Source organism: Battus philenor, unplaced genomic scaffold (assembly GCF_028537555.1).
Source record: "Battus philenor isolate CCGP_79_NKW_IND1 unplaced genomic scaffold, ilBatPhil1.0.hap1 SCAF_14, whole genome shotgun sequence".
Taxonomy (NCBI): Eukaryota; Metazoa; Arthropoda; class Insecta; order Lepidoptera; family Papilionidae; genus Battus; species Battus philenor.
The window spans coordinates 917820-939400 of NW_027181676.1; the positions used below are offsets into that span (position 1 = coordinate 917820).

A 21581-nucleotide genomic window follows, 5' to 3' on the forward strand; every position below is an offset into this window, starting at 1 on the left:
GCCTTTTTTTATATTTCCCATCACTCCTAATCTGTCTTATTAAAACATTTTTCAAGACCGATTATGTGTGGTCTGCATCCAGTGTTTTACGATGATCATAACTAGGTCTTCTGTTCGTTTTTTGGGGTCGTGTCCTTCGCTGCGCTTGTCAATCCGTGGTCTCAAATCCAGAATCTTAAGGTCCTAGTAACCATTTGTTGTGTAAAACCTTCTAAACCGTCGGGCGTGAGCTCCCCTCCCCTCTAAGGGGGACTGAAGACTTAGTTAAAGTTACGGGAAGTCGCTGAACCCGAGCAGTGTAAGACTGATCATCGTGGCAATCTTTGGGGGAGTGCTATACCTTGCAGTGGGCTTCCATCAGCCGAAAAGAAGAGAAAAGAAGTAGAATCCGTGAAGCCATGACTTACATTCGTTCGTTTACGGATCTCCTCGTTCCTAATACTATTCTGAAATTTGATTTGTTAATTGACTTTGAGCTTGCTTAATAGGTCCGAAGTGAAAGACCACGTTACGGTGCCATAAAAACTGGTGACACACGTTGGTTTTAGACCTTCGTCATAAGGTAGTGAATTAATCCATAGATATAGTAGTATAGTTGCCCGAGAAAGTCTAAGAGGTTAAGTGTAGGTGATTTAGATTAACCAAACGATCTATTCTTTGAGATACGTAGGTGACCTTGGATCTTGCCTGCATCTCCTTATTTATGAGCATAGCTATCTGCATTGTTCTCTGGGTAACGTTGAGCTTTTTTCACGAACTTAATTTCTATAAGAAAGTAAATATTATGTTCCTTCAATGCTCTGCTATCTATATCTAGATAAAACTGTCAATGTCAACCTTGTAGTATTGTAAATGACTAAAAAACGCCACATGTAGCCGTTTAATTGTGGAACGAATTACCGCTTAGTATAAGACATGCTAAATCACTATTTTTAAGAAAATGACTAAAAAAATATTTATTATTAGACCAATGATTATTATTCTTTCAATTTATTTATTTTGTATTCTCTGTTTTTTTTCTTTCTGACTCAAATGCGATCCAAGTCAGTTTGATTTTTTTATTTATTATTGTACTTATTATTATATTATATCGTATGTATTACAAGTATGTATATTTTCCATACTATGACTGTTTGAAAGAAATTTCCTCCTGTAACCGCCCATTGTACTTTTTCTTTACAATTTTGTTACTATGTATATATGTTCTAGAATGCACATTAAAGAATATTAACAAGCTAAGTAAAAATACTTGAATGTTAACAATAAATACATGTGCATAATAATTAATTGTATCGATAAAACACCTGTGTAAATTGTGTAAGGTTGATTTAGTAATATTATTTCATTTATTCACGTTTCATTTTGTATAAGTTGAGCATACGGCATAGTTCATCAAGTTTATGTCAGTGAAATTACGTTTTTCTTTAACAGAAGCCGATAATAGACAGTTATCTAACATTGTAAAGGTAAGAAGTGTAAATATTAACACATTTAATTATAACATACAGTTTAAGTACGTAATAAGTGTAAGGAATACATTAGAAACTGATAACAATATAGCGAACAAACCAAAATCCCCGGTACACTAGTAGCGGAATTCAAAATTACATTTAATCTGTTTATATGAAAATGAGTCGACATTTTTTTGGTCACGAGACCACTTAATAATAAATGCACCGATTTCATTCAACTTCTTTTTATAAATCCTACATCGAATACTTTATACAAGTTTTTTATAAAAAAAATTGTAATTTCAGAAAATATAGCGACTATTGTAACTTAGCGCTATTGACAGTTCACTATGAACTTCGCGCGTTTGACAGTTTGTTTTAAATTTCATCTGTGTGACACTTCAATATGAACTTCGCACGTTTGATAGTTCACTATGAACTTTGCACGTTTGATAATTCAATATGTCTTTTGCGCATTTAACATTTCACTATGAATTTTCCTCATTCGACAGTTCACTATGAACTTCGCGCTTTTGACAGTTCAACATAAACTATGTGCAATGGAAAGTTGATAGTAAGCATTGCATGTTTTACAGTTCACTATGAACTTCGCACGTTTGACAGTTCACTATGAACTTCGCACGTTTGATAATTCAATATGTCTTTTGCGCATTTAACATTTCACTATGAACTTTGCGCATTGGGCAGTTCACTAATAACTTCGCGCGTTTGACAGTTCAATATGAACTTCGCGCAATGGAAAGTTCCTAATAAACATTGTGTGTTTGACAGTTCAATATGATATTTGCATGTTTGATAGTTCACCATGTATTTTGCTCGATTGACAGTTCACTATGAACATCGCGCGTATGACAGTTCACGCGCTGCAAATTTGTACAGTTCATTATTAAGTAAATATTATTCATTTCATATTTAATCATTAAATAAAACAATACCTTTGAAATTGATTATTATATTTTGTTAAGGAATGCGACTGGCCAATAACTTCTGCAGCCAGAAGTTACAAATAAAAAGTGTAAAAGTTTTCTTAATAGGATGCGATTCGAGCGTTAGCCTTGATTCAAGGCTTTAGACCCAGTAATCACTTGGAAGGTTCCCGTAAGTGATCTAGGAGCTAGGATTCATTTCCTGGTATATAAAGTATCGGTCTAATATATGCCTCTGTTGTGCCCTACAAGCATAGTTTAATGATATATATATTAACACCCCTCAGCGCTGAATCACGTTAAGTTTTTTGATGATATGAGTCCACGGACTAGCAGCATTTCTTCGTGACAAAATATTTAAATGATTATATAGTATTTATTACTAAATAAAAGAAAATACTTGGTTGATTTTAATTATATTGGAATTAGAATATGAACGACGTCACACTGGGCTGGTCAACGACCGATACGTTCTCTACTTTAGGTTCGTGTCCCAACGATGGGAAAGATATATTACTTATAGTAATTCTTTGAACGCTCTTGTTATATAGTGATTTTAGTTACAATACTTTATGTATACAATATGAATGAAAGTTGGTATAAAATGTATGTATGTGTATACAAATGTATTTCTCATTTGTCTGTGAAAAGTTTTACATCTATTTTTGAACACCTGTATAAAATGATCACCTTGAAATATGTTGAATTTTCTTTCGGAATACAATAGAACTGTTTGTGACAGATATAGTGTAATTTGAATTTTGAATATGCTTTTTCCTTATGTCGTTTATTATTTCTGAAATTACTGATATTTGAACATGTAAATGTGTTATAAATTAACATCTTTAAATATTTAATACGTATATAAAAATCATCCTGTATTAACAACGACAAATTTAATTACACCACGTGTCAATATAAAGGATATATTATCAACTGACAGGAAGGAATATTTAGATAAGATATAAGAGATAAAAAAATAAGTAATCCGTTGTAAATTATTAGAACGCAATAATGGGTTTTAGGCGAAAGGTGTCCGGTAATTTGGTGGCGTCATGTTACTATCACATTGCATTAAACGTAATAAAATTTCATACACTGAAAGAAAAGTGTGATAAATATTTTTTTAATCCTAAAATGCTTTCATCCGGTGAACAAATCGAACGATTCAAAATAAGAAACATCCTCTATGTTGTACTTTATGGTTTGGTTTTAAACAAATGTTAAGGTCAGTGATTCCCAAAGTGGTCTATATCGACCCCTAGGGGTCTATGACAACCTGCAAGGGGTATACGTCAGCGAAAAAAAATTTAGGAGTCCATGAAATGAAAATGGGGGTCCACAGACTGGACATCATTAGCCGAGGAGCTTTAAGATTAACCCTTACAAAATCGACGCCAAATGTTGATAATTTATTATTATAGCATCAGGTTCATCCTTCTCACAAAAAATATTGACTTATTGCTGATATTATTTTATTTATAGTTTATTTTATGTTTATTCAATGTTACGTATAATTTACATAACAGATACAACATTTTATTTTGAGTAGTTTTAATTTAAATTCAATTAATAAATGTATAAATTAACATGTGGTTTTTACTTTAAGTTTTTAACACTAAACTTCAAAATAAATATCAGGTAAGTAGGGGGTCTACCCAACACGGAAAAACATGGCAAGGGGTCTACGACACAAAAGTTTTGGGGAACTCTGGTTTAGGTATTTAAGTGACGAATTTTAAAACCTTTTTTTTCACTATATAATATCCTTACACGTTTTTATTATACAATATACAGGCTACAATTTATAGGGCTTCGCAAAAGATATCTATGGGGGATAATAGCCACGCTTGGGAGTTGGTTTGGCGATCATAGTGCGGTACTATGTTACCCAGAGCACGCTACTACCCATGCTCTGGAAACTTATATACTTATATATAACTAAGGCACATATCGAACCTGTGATATAAGATGGCTGGTCTTAGCATACTTATATATAAATATGATACATATATATATATATATATATATATATATATATATATATATATATATATATATATATATATATATATATATGTGTCATATATATATAATCACCCCTAAATTCTATTTTTAATTTTTTAGACATTTTTTTTGGTTTTTATTTTATTATGATACAGCATACAAAAATACATACAAACCTAAATTTTCACCCCTCTACGATCAACCATTATCTTACATTTGTTAATTAAAAACTTTAATTTTTTTTGCAAAACAACGTTTGCGGGATCAGCTAGTATATATATATATGTATGTATGTATATATATATATATATATAAAATAGATTTGACCTTTGTGTGTTGCCACTGATGATATACGGGATCAGAGACGTGGTCACTTACGAAGGACTTCATCGGAAGGCTCAACGTCAATCAGAGAGCAATAGAGAAGGCTGTGCTCGAGTTGAAGTTGAAGTGCGGGGGGCATATCGCTCGTGCAAATGGCCGTTGGAGCCGAAAGTTTGTTGAATGACGACCAGGGGCCGGTTGACGCGGTGTGAGTACACCCTTCACCAGTTGACCGACGACATATTTAAGCAGCGCAGTACCCGATTGTTGTGATGACTTTCACGGGAGGTCTATGCCTTTTTTTTATATGTCCCTCGCTATTGGGGCCCTCTCGTACCCCCTATCTTTTGTGGGACAGGGACTTTTTGGGCAAATTTATTACATTTCACAGAATTTTTTATTATTTACTTTCTCTTCTTTCATACTTCACATTGTCTTTCGGTCTATTCTTTCATTCTATACCTTACAGTAGGCGTCTAAAGGCTGAAAAGAAGAATAAAATATTAAATATTTAATAGAATCAGGCGTTACCTTGCGGAAGTCCATCCTAAGTAAGAAAAGGACCAATATTTAGCCACCTCCGCACATGCAGTGGTAGTCATGCAACAAAGTGCACCGCCCGCCAGCCCGCTCATAAATGCGTATGCGGCAAACAATGCGAATCACACAACTGCAACCGCCAAATTACTCAACACGTGTTTCACCCCTCCACGGGGCATCTTCAGGAGTTATGTTACACCGATTAGTGCCAAACACAGAGTGAGCTCTGTCCGTTGCCGCTTTGTTATTTACATAACAATTTTAATAACTTAATTTAAATTTAAATTAAATTTGATAACAATCTTGTTTGTCCAAAGAGTAATAAATTGTTTATGTAGTTTCACGTGAAATGTCGATTTCAAAGCGTTCGACATACCAAAGATATCAATGGTTGTTAGCAAATATTTTGTTTACACCTTACACAACGCAAACAAAAGATACAGTTCGTTTTGAATTGAGTATAATATACACTTTGAAACTGAACACACAAGTATACGTAGGAAATATTTGTGTCTGTATAAATATTAATTATAATTCAAGATAAAAAAAAACAAAATAGATTTTTAATAGGAAATAGAAAAAAAAATTTAAACAACTGTTTTAAACACTAACGACATCTTTTCATATACTTTATTATATACTTTTATATACTTTATATATACTTTTTTATCTAACATAGAGCAGTAGAGTGCCAATAATAAGGTAAGATAATTTCTTTTCAATTATACACGAAAACTTTGATTTAAACCAGAGTTCCCCAAACTTTTTTGTGTCGTAGACCCCTTGCCATGTTTTTCCGTGTTGGGTAGACCCCCTACTTACTTGATATGGATTTCCTGTACATTTCTAGCTATAGTGAAGTTTAGTGTTAAAAACTTAAAGTAAAAACGCATGTTATTTGAATTTAAAATAAAAATACTCAAAATAAAATGTTGTATCTGTTATGTAATATATACGTAACATTAAATAAACTATAAATAAAATAACATAAGCAATACATTTTTCACTTCATGGGTACTTTTATAAATAATGTAAATGTTTTTATATAATAAGATAGTATGATGTAAGTAAATAGGTACTATCAGTGTATGTGTTGAGATCCACTATCGTGGACCCCCATTTTCATTTCACGGACCCCCAAATTTTTTTTGCTGACGTAGACCCCTTGCAGGTTGTCATAGACCCCTAGGGGTCGATATAGACCACTTTGGGAATCACTGATTTAAACGAATACTACAAAAGTGGGCAATGGTAGCTCAGCGAATGTATCATAATGATATCAAGAGATCCCAATTTGATAGTAAGTTGAATCAGATTGTACTCCCGTATCCCAAACTCGTCAACTTAAACCTACGAGTGTATCTAACGCGCTCTGAAAAAAGCCTTTAAACTCCTTCGGTATTTATCTCTCTCAAATATAAAAATATCAAAATAATACAGCTTTCTTTTGTACCAACAGCGTTGGAAACTTCGTGATCTGTATTAATTGATTTATTATTTATTTATCTATATTAAACAGACATTAGCGTCCGTGCCTTTGTTTTTAAACGGTTTTATTTAGTTCGACTCGTACGGAATTTGTCTATTTGGGTCAAAATTGGAAATTGAAATTTAAGCACCTCCCCGTAGTCAGATTGATCTGAAATTTGGTACACACATTTAATTTAGACGACAATACAATATAATAAAATCAATAACATTATAAATCTAAGATGGCCGCCGATACAAAATGGCGGATTACAAATTTTTTCTTAACCCCCTCAATATGGGTATCAAATGAAAGGGCTACACTAGTAAAACACGATGATTATGTCAAAATTTAAAATTCAAGATGGGCCCGTTCCAATATGGCCGACTAGGTACATATTTTTCCACAACCACCACAATATGGAAATCAAAAAACCATTTAACTTAAAATTTTTTAAATTTATTTATTACTTGTAATATTTCCGAAATTTTTCTTTTGCTAACATTTGTTTATGTTACAGTGTTTATTAAGTCTCTTAAACTGTGTACTAACTTAAATCATAAATTATTTCAAACTAATTTGAAGTTAACTAATTATTATGATTATTTTAAATAAATCATTTGTGTCTTGTTACGTTTTCACGACTTCCTCACAAAGTCCAGGTTTTAAAATTACATTTCGTGCTACCACTTTCTTATTCCTAGTCCATATTGGCATCCTCAGGTTGTGCGCCAGTATCTGTGCGGCGGTTGCCGTATTCACATCGATGAATCTTGCGATCGCATCTTGAGTCTCGTCCGTGCAATACACGCACGTGTGTAACGTGATATTGCTACCACATGATGAACACTATTATACAGCCAGAGGGTGTCTTTTGTTCGATGAACAATAGTGACCGTCCGGTCTTTAGCTCCTGAGTGGATGTTGTGCATCCTTGAACCAATCTTTGTACCGTAGCCTTGGCTAATGGAAACTTAAGTAAGAAAAGGACCAATATATAGCTACTTCCGCTATGTAGCAGTAGTCGTGCAATAAAGTGCAACGCCCGCCAGTCCGCTGATAAATGCGCATGCGGCAAACGATGTGAATTACACAACTGCCACCATTAAATCACTCGACACGTGTTTCACCCCTCCACGGGGCATCCTCAGGAGTAATGTTACACGGATTAGTGCCAAACAAAGAGTGCACTACACGACTACTGCTACATAGCGGAAGTTGCTATATATTAGTCCGTTTCTTACTTAGGATGGACTTCCGCAAAGTAACGCGTGAATCTATTAAATGGGAACTTGTTAATTGGCTTAGGTGTGAGTCAGGTACAGAGTGTTTCTCTGTTTCGGGATATTCTCCACAAAGTAAGGACACCTACTCAGGTAGTGCACTACCTCCTTGGACGAATATATGCATTTGCTGTCAATTTATGTATTGTAAAACATATCCCTAAAATCAATGGTTCTAAAAACAATAAATAATGATGAAATAAGCGTTCAAAATTTTAATTGTATATATACTTCAGACGCTGTACTGTCAGAAGTTAAAAGCGTGTCGCGTTACAATACAAAAAAATGATATTGTAGCGCTTCCACACTTGATTTTAATAAATAAATCCCTTACATACGATTATCTATAGTATTTAGTGTATATTATAATCAATTTTTAATAATATACAAACGCCATTGTACACGCGAGGCCAAATCGTCCTGGCAATCGAAAGAAGGTACATGGCTAGCTTTCTTTACATTCCCATCGACAACCACATCTGTCTCTTAAAGAGTAGAGTCCAATATCTGTTAATTTTTTTAACGCTAAGTATTCTACAATGTACATTTGTGAACACCCCGATCAATCTATATATATGTTCTTTATCTATTTTTATGTTAATAAAAACAATAAACGTTTTATTATACGTAAAATGTAAATATTTTAATATCAATAACATGTTTCTAATGGCATAAGCCGAACATTTTGTCTGTTATGTAACCTTCTATATATTATATATTATTATTTTGGATATCATAATAGAAACTTTAGGTGTTAATTCTGTGAAATTTGAATTGATCTATCGTATTCGCAGTTTTATCTGATTTAATTGTTGTTTAAACTGAACGAATCTGAATATTCTAACACGTGAGACGGATGCCTGGTGTCTTGTGTTCCTTTATCAAAACGGTTATAAATTTAATCTACCTATTGGCAATATTTTGATAGTTTATCTGTTATTATCACCGCATGCAAATTAATAAAATTATAAAAGTGTTTCATTCCATTAGAGTCCACCAATGGAAGCGTAGCCTTCTCTGGTATCGAAGGCATTCGTAAGATGACAGAAGATTCAAAAATATCTGGTGAATCCAAAATGGATTCCCAAATCAAAACTGATCCAGTGAAAGAAGGGATGGAGAAGCCGATTGATTTGGACGATGTATTGGTCAACGAACTAGGAGCCTTTGGATTATTTCAACTGAGGAACATACTGCTTGTAGCTCTTCCTATAATTGCTTCAGCGTTCATGAGTGAATATATATTCTCGGCCGCGGCACTACCTCACAGGTAATGATTATCAAATTCTATACATTTATTTTAAAAACTCTTAATGTTGATTCTAAAACAAATAAATATAATAATGTGATTAAAAAGTATGGTGAAATTGTCATTTAAAACCGACAGACAATAATCGCTGATGGTGTTGGAATATCATTTTGAAGGACGTTTTGTGTCTAAAACACAAGTCTGGATTGAATGATGTCACAATGCATTGTCTAATAGATTCATGCGTTACCTTGCGAAAGTCCATCCTAAGTAAGAAAGGGACTAATATGTAGCTACTTCCGCTATGATGCAGTAGTCGTGCAATGTAGTGCCTTTCTTACACTGCATTAGTTCTTCACGAGTTTTTTTCACGACTTTTTATCAAAAACTCAACTCATATAGTTCCACAAACATATTTATCTGATTTGACGATTTTTCTTACTATGTTACATTATTTATTATTTCGGAAACCATTTTAAAATGTAGTGTACCGTACATTATTGATAGCAAATGAACTGTAAATTTGCATCTTTAAAGTTTATAAAACTTTAATTTATCATCCTGTATAGCGCAGTGTTAGATATCTATTGATAAGATGCACAAATGACCTTAATTAAGTCGTAAGAAAAGAAACTGAATAAAAACTGCTTCCTGTCGGTGTTATTGGAAATTTATAAAAACTTCCTGCCGGTCATATCGGAAATCTGCCGAGGAAATCTACAGTTTATGACGTCAAGCGGCCGAAATGATATATATGTATAGTGTGTGATAAAAAATTAAGGTGATTTAAAAATGAATTGTCATTTAAAACTTACTGGCATACGCAATACGGGTAATAGTTTTTTCCAAATATGTTCAACTATCTATAACATTCGCTGAGCGTCTGTTAGTCAAAAGGACTAATAATCCCCGAGTAGCAAGTGTTTTGGACAAATGCTTCTAATTTATTCAAAGCAAGTGTTTCGGTAAAATATTTCAATTTAGTTAAACGTCAAGGGATTGGTAATAAAATGGCTCAATTTTATGAATAATAAAGCGACAAAAAGTCGACTAATATAGTTCCGCAACCATCGTATTCATTTGATTTACTCCATGTGACTTCTGGCTATTCTGCAAATTTACAAATCCAATGCGAGGGATTGAGGAGAAAAAAAAACTATATCTGTGAATGTCTTGAAGGCTTTACTGAAAAAAGACTATTCCAACTGTTTTGAGGACTGGAAAAAATGCGTTTTATCGTACAGGGATTACATTGAAGTGGATTAAATTGATTTGGAAGTACAAATAAAGAAATTTTATAAACAATTGCACCTTACTTTATTCATCACAGTATTACATTAGTATTCTTCTTCTCCTCTTCTCTTCTTCTTCTCTTAGTATAATAATTATTATTGTTATGCATATAGATAAGATACGTATATATACTACATATATATATAGTATGATTTGTTATATCTATTTACCTACATCATATTAATGCACATTCACTTTATGACATTACTTTTGCACCACGTGTATGTATAAAATCTTTAAAGGGGTGAATGTACTGCCCATTTACCGTCAAATAATTTATAGTATTACATATAATAAGTAATTTAGTCATAGCATAATAAGAAAAGAGTTTCAAAATTGTCTCAAAATCGGTTTTATTAAATGTAAAAATTAATTATTGTTTATTATCTGTCGCTATAGACTTTGTACAGTCAAAAGTTATCGGCCTGTTGAATTGCAATAGAAAAAATATATAAATAACCCAATATTATATAAATTTTTTAAAATTTAGCTGATAGATGCCCTATACATTATTCCTTTTAAATATTTTACAAGGTGCAAAAGTAATGTGATAATGTAAACGTGCTTTAGTTTATATACATATATATATATAATATATACATATTATATATATATATATATTTATACTTTTGATTATTGACAAACTAATTCTTTAAATATTTACATTATAAATATATAATTACAGTGACATTTGGTTCTATTTGTAAAAATTAAAGCGCGTTCACATTGTGATATTACTTTTGCACCACCTGATATAGCCTATAAAATAGAGAGAAGATATTATTTCTATGATTAAAAATAATAATTAATTTATATTCGTAGATGTCAAATACCAGAATGCGGTGAATATGGAAAGGACTTCAAGTATGATACGGAATGGGTTTTGGATGCTATTCCAGCAACTTCTTCAGGGTTCGCCAGCTGTGAGAGGTTTGCTCCAAGGGGTGGCAATGGTAGCCTTGACGTCTGTCCAGCGGACCTGTTCGATCAACAGAACACCATACCATGCGATGGCTATGTATACGGAAGGGATAATTCTGTTGTATACGATGTAAGTATTAAAGATGTACTTGAAGTATATTCTTTTTCAGTAACTAAACAAGACTGTAAAATTTTGAGACATTTTATTAATCCAGTGTATGGGAACATTGGTAAAACAAATGAATGTATCATTATCACTTCAGACTACGTTCACTGTTGGGCATAGGCATCCCACATACACTTCGAATAGGAAACGATCGGAAGTAGCTTCTATGCAGCGACACCATAAAAATGTCATATGTACGCATGTAGGATGTAAGTGGACGTTGTTTCAGCTTATAAACGCCCACTGCTGGGCATAGGCTACCTATATTTATGGAGGATATACCATAATCGCCACCCTTGGCTGTCAGGTTGAATAACACAGTGTGGTATTATGGTACAAGGAGTACACTGCTGCCTATATATGGAAACTTGTTTGGTATTGGCAAACCTAAATAATTCAATGATCAAACTATGAATTATATAAGATTGTTACCACGGAATCAAACTTATGACAGCTGAGCCATTATTACTCCCACATTTGTATATAAAAGAGAAGTTTATTAATAAATTGGAACTTTTCAGTTCGATTTAGGCTGTCAGGAATGGCTTCGAGCGCTTGCGGGAACACTGAACAGTGTCGGAACGTTACTAGTTCTGCCGATCACTGGATATATATCTGATAAATACGGTCGCCGTATGGCACTTGTGATAAGCGTTTTTAACTTGGCACTCTTTGGACTCATACGCGCATTCTCCGTGAACTATGCCATGTATCTCGCATTACAACTCTTGCAAACAACACTTGGAGCCGGAACTTTCAGTTCTTCGTATATTTTTGGTAAGTTGTTTACTGAACTTCTGCAATTTTCAGTTGTTTATTGGACACAAATTTGAGTATTTATATTCAAGTGCACAAAAACAGAATCCCGTGTGAATGAAGATCTAAAGATAGTGCGAAAGGAGATGGAGAACGAAGTCATAAACACTCTTATATAAAGTCAATGTTTATTTTTTTTAAACAAAAAATTTTGTTTTTATCTCACGATGCCTCTTATTAAAGTATAATATAAGTTATAACAAAACATCGCAATGTTCAAAAACAATGGTCTTTTAACAATGTGTGTGTTTGTAATGACATACGGATGCGAAACTTTTGAGAGGAATTTTGCTGATAGATCAAGTCAGAAATAAAGAGATCTGTAGAAGAACTAAGACTATTGACGTAGCTTAAAGATTTATTCGTCTAAAATGGCAGTGCGCGGGTCACATAGCCCGATGAAAGAGCTATTATTTAGAACTTAAATTTGATTCTAGTTTCTGTTAATTTGGGCTTTATTGTTATTCTTCTCATCTAATACCAGCGATCACTTTAACACGTTCACTGCGGGCCCTTTGTCATACCTCATACGGTTGAGTGTAAACAGCCGCCGCACTAGAGAGAAAACACGAGTTTTACGCGCCGCACCAGTGCAAAGTTTACCATGAGGATGAATCGACCTCAAGCCGCAGTGAACGTGTTAAATAGACCAAACTGAAGATAAACGTAAACATAGAGTCAAAACTAGCAAAAGATGAAAGCATCAATAGAGTAAGAATTAGATATGGCCAATAAATAATACCATCTTTTATTGTTTGTATCCGTGTTTTATTATTTCAGTGAATCATTAAATAATTTCAGCTGCTGAACTGGTGGGACCACAGTATCGTGTTATCACCAGCGCGTGGTCATCATCGATGTTCGCCGTAGGTCAAGTGGTAGTTGGTGCTATAGCATGGGGCGTTCAACCTTGGAGATACATGATAATGACTCTCCACATCCCCTGTTTCCTGATCATTATTTACTTCTGGATTCTTTCTGAGAGTGTGCGCTGGTTACTATCGAAACAGAAGTATGCAGAAGCTCGGGCTGTTTTAGAGAAAGTTGCTAAAGTTAACAAGACATATATTAGTGAAAAGTCTTTGGAAGGATTGTTGAACCCACCGCCGCCACCTATAGCTCCGGTATGTTTATTTACGTTATGAACGTATGAACGTCATTATCGCAATTCTTTCCTCTACTTCTATCTTCTTTTACTACTTCACGCTTTTCTTATGTTATCTTCTGTGATGTTATTTTTGCTTTCATAATTCTAAAAGCTAATTTTTTACTTTTTCGCTTCTAGGATGAGACAAACATGATCAAGGCGATAATAAAGTCGCCTGTTCTTCTTCGTCGAGTTTGCACCACACCTATTTGGTGGATCACTACAACTCTAGTGTACTATGGTCTTTCAATCAACTCAGCGAGTCTTTCAGATACAATCTACCTGAATTACATCCTGATCTGCGCCATTGAAATTCCTGGCTTTATCACCGCTGTGCTTATACTTAACAGGATCGGCAGAAAGGCCACTTTGTCAAGCGGATACATGTTGAGTGCAGCCTGTAATATTGCATTTGCCTTCATTCCAACTAGTAAGTATCTTTGTTTTTTTATTTAAACTAAATTGCAGTCTTATTTAAAAATCAATTTGTATCGATATATATGAACGACAATCTGTAGGAATATTTTACTAGTATATACAAGGTATATGACAAACTATACTAAATAAAAAATTTCAAGAACAATACAGGCAATCAATCATTAAGACAATCTCTATAATAACATAGGCAATACATTTATATGATCTCTCTTAACAACTTATATGAGATATTGCTTTTAACAATAAGCTAGCGACCAATGTCTATGTATTATATTGTAATACTAGCTGATACCGCAAACGTTGTTTTGCAAAAAAATTTATGTTTTTAATTTACAAATAAAAAAATAAGGGTTCATCGTAGAGAGGTGAAAATTTAGGGTTTTATGTATTTTTGTATGCTATATCATATAACAAACAAAAGATTAAAAAACATAATAAAAAATTTAGGGGTGAATAACTCTTATCACTTAGGTGTATGGAAAATAGATAGTAGCCGATTCTCAGGCCTACTGAATAGGCATATAAAATTTAATAAAAATCGGTCAAGCCGTTTCGGAGGAGTACGGTTACTAACATTGTGACATGAAAATTTTATGTATTAGATATTTAAGAAGTTTGTTATACAAAACAATCCTCTTACAGCGTACAAAACTTACAAACAAGTTTCACTTACTACTATAATTATAGTATTGTAAAAATGATTAGAATAAAACACTGTGGGATTTTGTTGTGGGCTCTTTCAGATGTGCGTTTAAAACATTCGTATAAATTTATTTTAAGTGTCATTATAAGCCAAATTTTCAGTTGAGATATTCTTTCGTTTTCAAGATTATCATTGCTAATGATCTTCTCCTCTTCGGATCCTTATTCTCTTTGGAGGGGCTTCTGTCCTCCTTGACACAGAGAATTTTTTAATTTTGTTATACTAGGCCACCTGTTTCTGTATTTCGTATTGTGAACAGTATTAAAATCGCTGGTTAATATCTAGCGAATTTGGTTTGGTCAACTGATAGTACCACGACTATGTGCCAACCATTTTGCCGTTCGTTCAATAAATAATCTGTATTTATTCATTTTAAAATTATAGAAATAATACGTTAAATGTTATCCTATTCATCTGCAATACCACGCCTCTAACATATCGTAAAAAATTGTTATTTTTTTTTAAGATTAAATAATCTTTTTATCTTAAAAAATATTATAATTACCTGATATAAGTGATATATAGTTTCAATTTACCGATAATGTAATCTAGTTATTAAATAATTTGACGTGAAGTATTTTTTTTTATCTGGCTTAGTTGTTATCACAAAATTGATACCGTCCAGTTATGTGTTATAAGGACAATAAATATTGATGTCATGTTCTAACCTTCAATTCAATGTTTAGAAAATATAATATCATAATCCCAGCTGCCCACAGCTGGACATAGGATACGCCCGTAGATTTCCAATAAAACCTTTACTATGTTATTATGAGTATATATAAATAGGTGGTAACATTGTATAAGGAAAACGTGTAAAAAATGCTAAATATTATCTTTTGATAAAAGGATGACATGCATTAAACGTTGTAAGAGCAATAAACAAAAAAAGAAAAAGAAAATGTAAAGTTCAGATATATATATATATATATATATATATATATATATATATATATATATATAGGCATATGTATAAATATGTATATATATATGTACATATATTTATATATATATATATATATATATATATATATATATATATATATATATATATATACACATTTAATTGACTTCTGTTTTAAAAAAGGAGTTAGTTAATAAAGGTAAAGTAATATAAAGTATTATTTTTATTTATAAGAGCATAGATATTTTCATGTTCTCTTTCACTAAACTACAAAACTGTATATAATAAAATGGAATATAATAAAATGGAATATAATAAAAAATAGTATATAATAAAATAGTAAATATATAACTAAACAGTAAGGAATTTAGTTACACTGATAATTAAAAAATCAAACATTATTTATGTATGGCAGTAAATATTCCGATCTTTTTAAATTGATGGCAAAATATTAAAACTATATTTTTCTTGAAACATATTTTTATTGTAGTACATATACTAAACAATGGTACAATAGATTACTTTTAATTTTCGACTTTTGTACAATCAGTGACGTCATAAATTCTTTCTTTCTAAAATGGAATTTGAGATTTATACTCAATCACTACATTTCAGATTTGAACGTACTCCGTCTGATAATATACCTGTTGGGCAAGTTTGGTATATCCGTGGTGATGACATCTATGTACCTGTTCACCTCGGAGTTGTATCCAACGCAGTATCGGCATACGCTTCTCGCCTTTTCTTCTATGATAGGCAGGATTGGATCTATATGCGCTCCTCTGACTCCTGCTTTGGTGAGTGTTAATATTTTTAAATTCAACGCATTACTTCTATCATCTTCTATTGTTATTTTCTTTCTATGTTTATTATCAAGTGATACTTCTAATGTTTATCTTCTTTTAAATCTAATGTCTTCTCTAGTAAATTGTTTTGCTTTCACTTTCCTTGATTGTTAGCTTGTGATATTCACGGTTTAAGTACCTTTTGTAAAAGTAAATACAATTGTAATATATGAATTCAATGTGGGTTGATGTAACTCGCCATGTTTCAAATTTTTTGTCCTAATATCTTATATATTCCTGCGATGTTTTCTTCAACCGTCAAATGACAGGTAGCATTATAGTTGAAAAAGTCTTAAATTTTTGTACAATGAACCAGTTACTAACAATCTAAAGCGACTGTCTAAATAAAAACTGAGATAGATTTTGTAATTGATGTAGGTGTTTACTTAAAAGAACTTAATTAATAATTATGAAATAGTCGTAAATTAGCAACTATATCTGTGATCAGTGATGTGGTAGTTGAAACAAATCTGTGATGTCTTGGAAATGCAGAAGAGGGTTGTGAGAGGAAGTCTGAACGAAATACAAAGAATGTAAAGAGTTACAGATATTGTTAAGAAGTAAAGATGATGAACAAACTTAAATATGACTAAAGAAGAATTAAATTTAAAAGCAAAATTAAGTAAAAAAAGGTCTCTATCCTACATGTAGTGGTGAACAAAAAGGGGAATCAGTATAGTATTCTTGGATAGAATAATATGATTTTTAATATTAATTTTAAATCTCTCCAGTGGCAGATCTGAAATTGGTTATGGGATTATATTATACATACGTATACCTTTTATAATAAATTATTTATTTAATTTTTGTAGACGAAAACAAGGAGTACATAGCTTATTTTTATGTCTTGTATTAACACAGTATCTATCACTGTTTTTAAACGGTTTTATTTAGTTCGACCCGTAAGGAATTTGTATATTTGGGTCAAAATTAAAAATTGAAATTTAAGCACATTCCCGTTGTCAGATTGATCTGAAATTTGGTACACACATTTAATTTAGATGACAATACAATATAATAAAATCAATAACATTATAAATCTAAGATGGCCGCTGATACAAAATGGCGGATTACGTATTTTTCCTTAACCCCCAATATGGGTATCAAATGAAAGGGCTACACTAGTAAAACACGATGATTATGTCAAAATTTAAAATTCAAGATGGACGCCGTTCCAATATGGTGGACTAGATACATATTTTTCCACAACCACACCACAATATGGGTATCAAAAAACCGTTTAACTTAAAAGTTTTTAAAATGTATTTATTTTAAAATAATTTTGAATGTTTTTGTAGTAAAACAAAACATTATAAATATATTGTGTCGCAAATGTAAGAATATCAGCTTTTTTAAAAAAAACTCGCAAAGAATTCCCAGCTCCCAAGCGATATGCCTACACTACACTTTTTTGGATTACAAATGTTGACTCAATATCTGCCTGAGTAACATGCCATAATAGTCGTTTATTGTCTGACTTCTCAGTCCACTGGCAAGAGAAGACATGTCTGCCTTACTGAAGTTTACTGTGTATTTTTTCACTTAAGTGTTTCTCTTATTACTTCATACATACATACATCGATTCAGCTTATAGACGCCCACTGCAAGGTATAAGCTTTCCCTAAAGACATTTATGGGGCGATTTACCAGAATCGCCTCGTTTGGTAGATTTGTTCGCGATTGCAGTGTGATATTATAGTATGCAAAAAACGCTGTCGTCCATCCTCTGGAAGCTTATTTATGAGCAGATGAAATCCTATATAAATAATTCACAAAGTGTTAATTATAAGATTGTATCTCGGGAATCCAACCTGCGACCATTGTAACGTTGCATGTTTACAAAATGTTTAATAAAATAATGGGGTAATGGTGTAAACTGCTGTGGCTGGTGCGCGGGCGCATTGGAATTTTTGTTATAAAAACCAAGATCCGCTGAACCAATAGCAAGCTCCCACGACCCCACGCCACTTGAGATGCATCGTGCCCCGCATCGCGCTAAAATTTATGGGACGTTAACTTGCAACGTTACACCATATATACATACACTAACACAGGTCTTTCATTGATGTAATGGTTTTACAAGATACAACCTCTAACTTGGGAACTTATGGGAACTTTTGTATTCATACGAATTTATATTTTTAATAGAGATGTTAATTTTTTTTCATCTAATATATTATTTGGGTGATAGCATTTGTTAATTTTCTTTTCTCTATACGTAATAATCTTGAAATACACCTGCTAGATAAACTGTCAATGTTGAATCTTATCATTATAATTCTTTTTCACCTTCATCGTCGTTAATAATAATCATTTTTTTTGTGTGATTTGTAATAACAAAAACCAGAATATAAATGATTATTCATATACTTGATATATTTAGATACTTAAATTGACAAGATTAATTGTTAAACATTTCAGAGTTATATACATTTTTAGAGAGATAGATTATGTCTCTAATTTCCCTCATTTGACAAATTTTCTTGTAGTTGTCTAAAGGCTGTAGTTCCGGCCGACGCCGACAGATGGCGCTAGTTGTTAGTAAACAAAAAGGGCACTGCAGATGACTCGACAACGATAAGACATATAAACACGTTTGACATTATTTGCTTCTCTGAGGAAGTTAATGGTTCTTTTTTCTCGCAAGTTCGTCTTTTATGATTGGAAATAAATGACAAACTGGTCAAAATCATCTAAAAAATGTGAAAAAAATCTTACGTTGGATACCAACTCGCTACGGGACCAACGAAATGATTATGTCAGATTGTTAAAACTCTACGATCTTAGACGATATTTGTTTAAACCACGTGAATGCCTTCACATATTGCCCAAGTTGTAAAGGCGGTTGCCTTATGCCTCAACTATTTAGGATATAGCTGCAGTCCCCAATTATTATAAACACGCGAGGTTTAGATCGCGCTTCGCTCTGGGCTAGTACAGTATTCGGATCACTCCGAATCCATCGCCAAGGTCATGTTATGAGGTTGGATAAAGGGCGCTGAATAATGCTCTCCGACGTCCAGGTCTCTGATTGCAGATGAGGAACTCATATGTTCTTTACCTATCTATCTCAGCAGCTTCCTTCTGAAAGATTACTTTTTGCAGATTATACCAGTATTAAAAGCTTATAATAATGAACACAACGGAAAACAATATTCACATTCCGTTTTGGTATCAAGTTAATTGGCGAAATATAAAAGTATATAGGCCCTTGTTCTTTATAATAGATCAAGTTATAGTTTAGAATCTTGTTTACATTTAGCTGTGAAATTCACGAAATTGTACTAGAAAAGGCGTTGTCGTTGCGAGAAAATTGGTACTAATATTTAATTTTTAAACGGTTTTATTTAGTTCGACCCGTACGGAATTTATTTGTATCAAAATTAGAAATCGAAATTTAAGTACCTTCCCATTGTCAGATTGATCTGAAATTTGGTACACACATTTAATTTAGATGACAATACAATATAATAAAATCAATAACATTATAAATCAACACATATACACACAATATACACATATAACAGTAACATTAAGATGGCCGCCGATACAAAATGGCGGATTACGTATTTTTCCTTAACCCCCTCAATATGGGTATCAAATGAAAGGGCTACACTAGTAAAACACGATGATTATGTCAAAATTTAAATTTCAAGATGGTCGCCGTTCCAATATGGCGGACTAGGTACATATTTTTCCACAACCACCACAATATGGGTATCAAAAAACCGTTTAACTTAAAAGTTTTTTAAATGTATTTATTTTTTCACTAGAAATTCCCAATAAGAAAATGTAAAAAAGAAATTACCCTTATTAGAACTTGTACTCTTGATGTGACTTTATACTTTAATTCCAGATGGTGTACTGGGAAGGAATACCTTCGATGATTTTTGGCGTCATGGGTTTATTATCTGGATTATTGGTTCTCACTCAACCGGAGACGTTTGGCACTAAAATGCCAGACACACTAGCGGAGGCGGAAGCTCTTGGTACACCGGAATCAAAATTGCCAAGTCACTAGTGATTTTTGTAGAATGTAATGTGATTTTAAAATGATCATTATCAATTTTGATGATCAAAATGTTATTTTTGAGTCGTTGATTTTATATTTGTGAGACTATTATGTGTTGTAATGATGTAATTTTGATGATTGATGAAGATGATTTTATTTATAATATTGTTTGTAAACTTGTAACACTATTAATTATGTTGTGATGTTCCGTTATTTATTTATTGGTACTTTATAGATTAAAAATAGTTAATAACTATAAATAATATGTTTTATTTATATCACACTTTATAAGAATTATTTATATAATTTTTTAGGCTATAGATTGTTCATTTCTAATCTACTGTAGTTACATTCAAGACAGAAATATTCAAATTATTTTATTATTATTCAATATATTCGGATTTATTCATTTAATACCATAAAAAAGAAAATTATTATGATTTTTAAAATAGTTAACATTTTTAATTTTTTTATTAAACGGTTTTATTTATTTCGACCCGTACGGAATTTGTTTATTTGGGTCAAAATTAGAAATTGAAATTTAAGCACCTTCCCGTTGTCAGATTGATCTGAAATTTGGTACACACATTAAATTTAGATGACAATACAATATAATAAAATCAATAACATTATAAATCTAAGATGGCCGCCGATACAAAATGGCGGATTACGTATTTTTCCTTAACCCCCTCAATATAGGTATCAAATGAAAGGGCTACACTAGTAAAACACGATGATTATGTCAAAATTTAAAATTCATGATGGACGCCGTTCCAATATGGCGGACTAGGTAAATATTTTTCCACAACCACCACAATATGGATATAAACGGTTTTAATTTAAATTCAATTAATAAATGTATAAATTAACATGTGTTTTTACTTTAAGTTTTTAACACTATACTTCACTACAGATAGAAATTTACAGAAAATCAATATCAGGTAAGCAGGGAGTCTACCCAACACGGAAAAACATGGCAAGGGGTCTACGACATAGAAAAGTTTGGGGAACTCTGGCCTAAATCTTGCAATGGCCATCCTGAGATGTGTGTCGAAAGTTAAATTTAT

At 32.4% G+C, this 21581-nt stretch overlaps 1 protein-coding gene across 1 annotated transcript; it reads left to right on the top strand.

Annotated features, from left to right (window-relative positions):
- Positions 1 to 1382: 1382 nt before the first annotated feature.
- On the top strand, positions 1383 to 20544 carry LOC137933861 (organic cation transporter protein-like). Its single transcript, XM_068777937.1, has 8 exons — positions 1383 to 1466; positions 9011 to 9290; positions 11385 to 11613; positions 12171 to 12426; positions 13267 to 13589; positions 13751 to 14042; positions 16273 to 16454; positions 20359 to 20544. Exons 2-8 carry the CDS (start codon positions 9061 to 9063, stop codon positions 20521 to 20523), a joined length of 1677 nt encoding a protein of 558 aa, XP_068634038.1. The 5' UTR covers positions 1383 to 1466; positions 9011 to 9060; the 3' UTR covers positions 20524 to 20544.
- Positions 20545 to 21581: the final 1037 nt, after the last annotated feature.

Coding starts and splice junctions, on each gene's coding strand:
- LOC137933861 (XM_068777937.1), top strand. CDS start 9,061: ATGACAGAAGATTCAAAAATATCTGGTGAATCCAAAATGGATTCCCAA. Junction 13,590..13,750: donor CGCCGCCACCTATAGCTCCG/GTATGTTTATTT, acceptor TTTCGCTTCTAG/GATGAGACAAACATGATCAA. Junction 16,455..20,358: donor CTCCTCTGACTCCTGCTTTG/GTGAGTGTTAAT, acceptor CTTTAATTCCAG/ATGGTGTACTGGGAAGGAAT.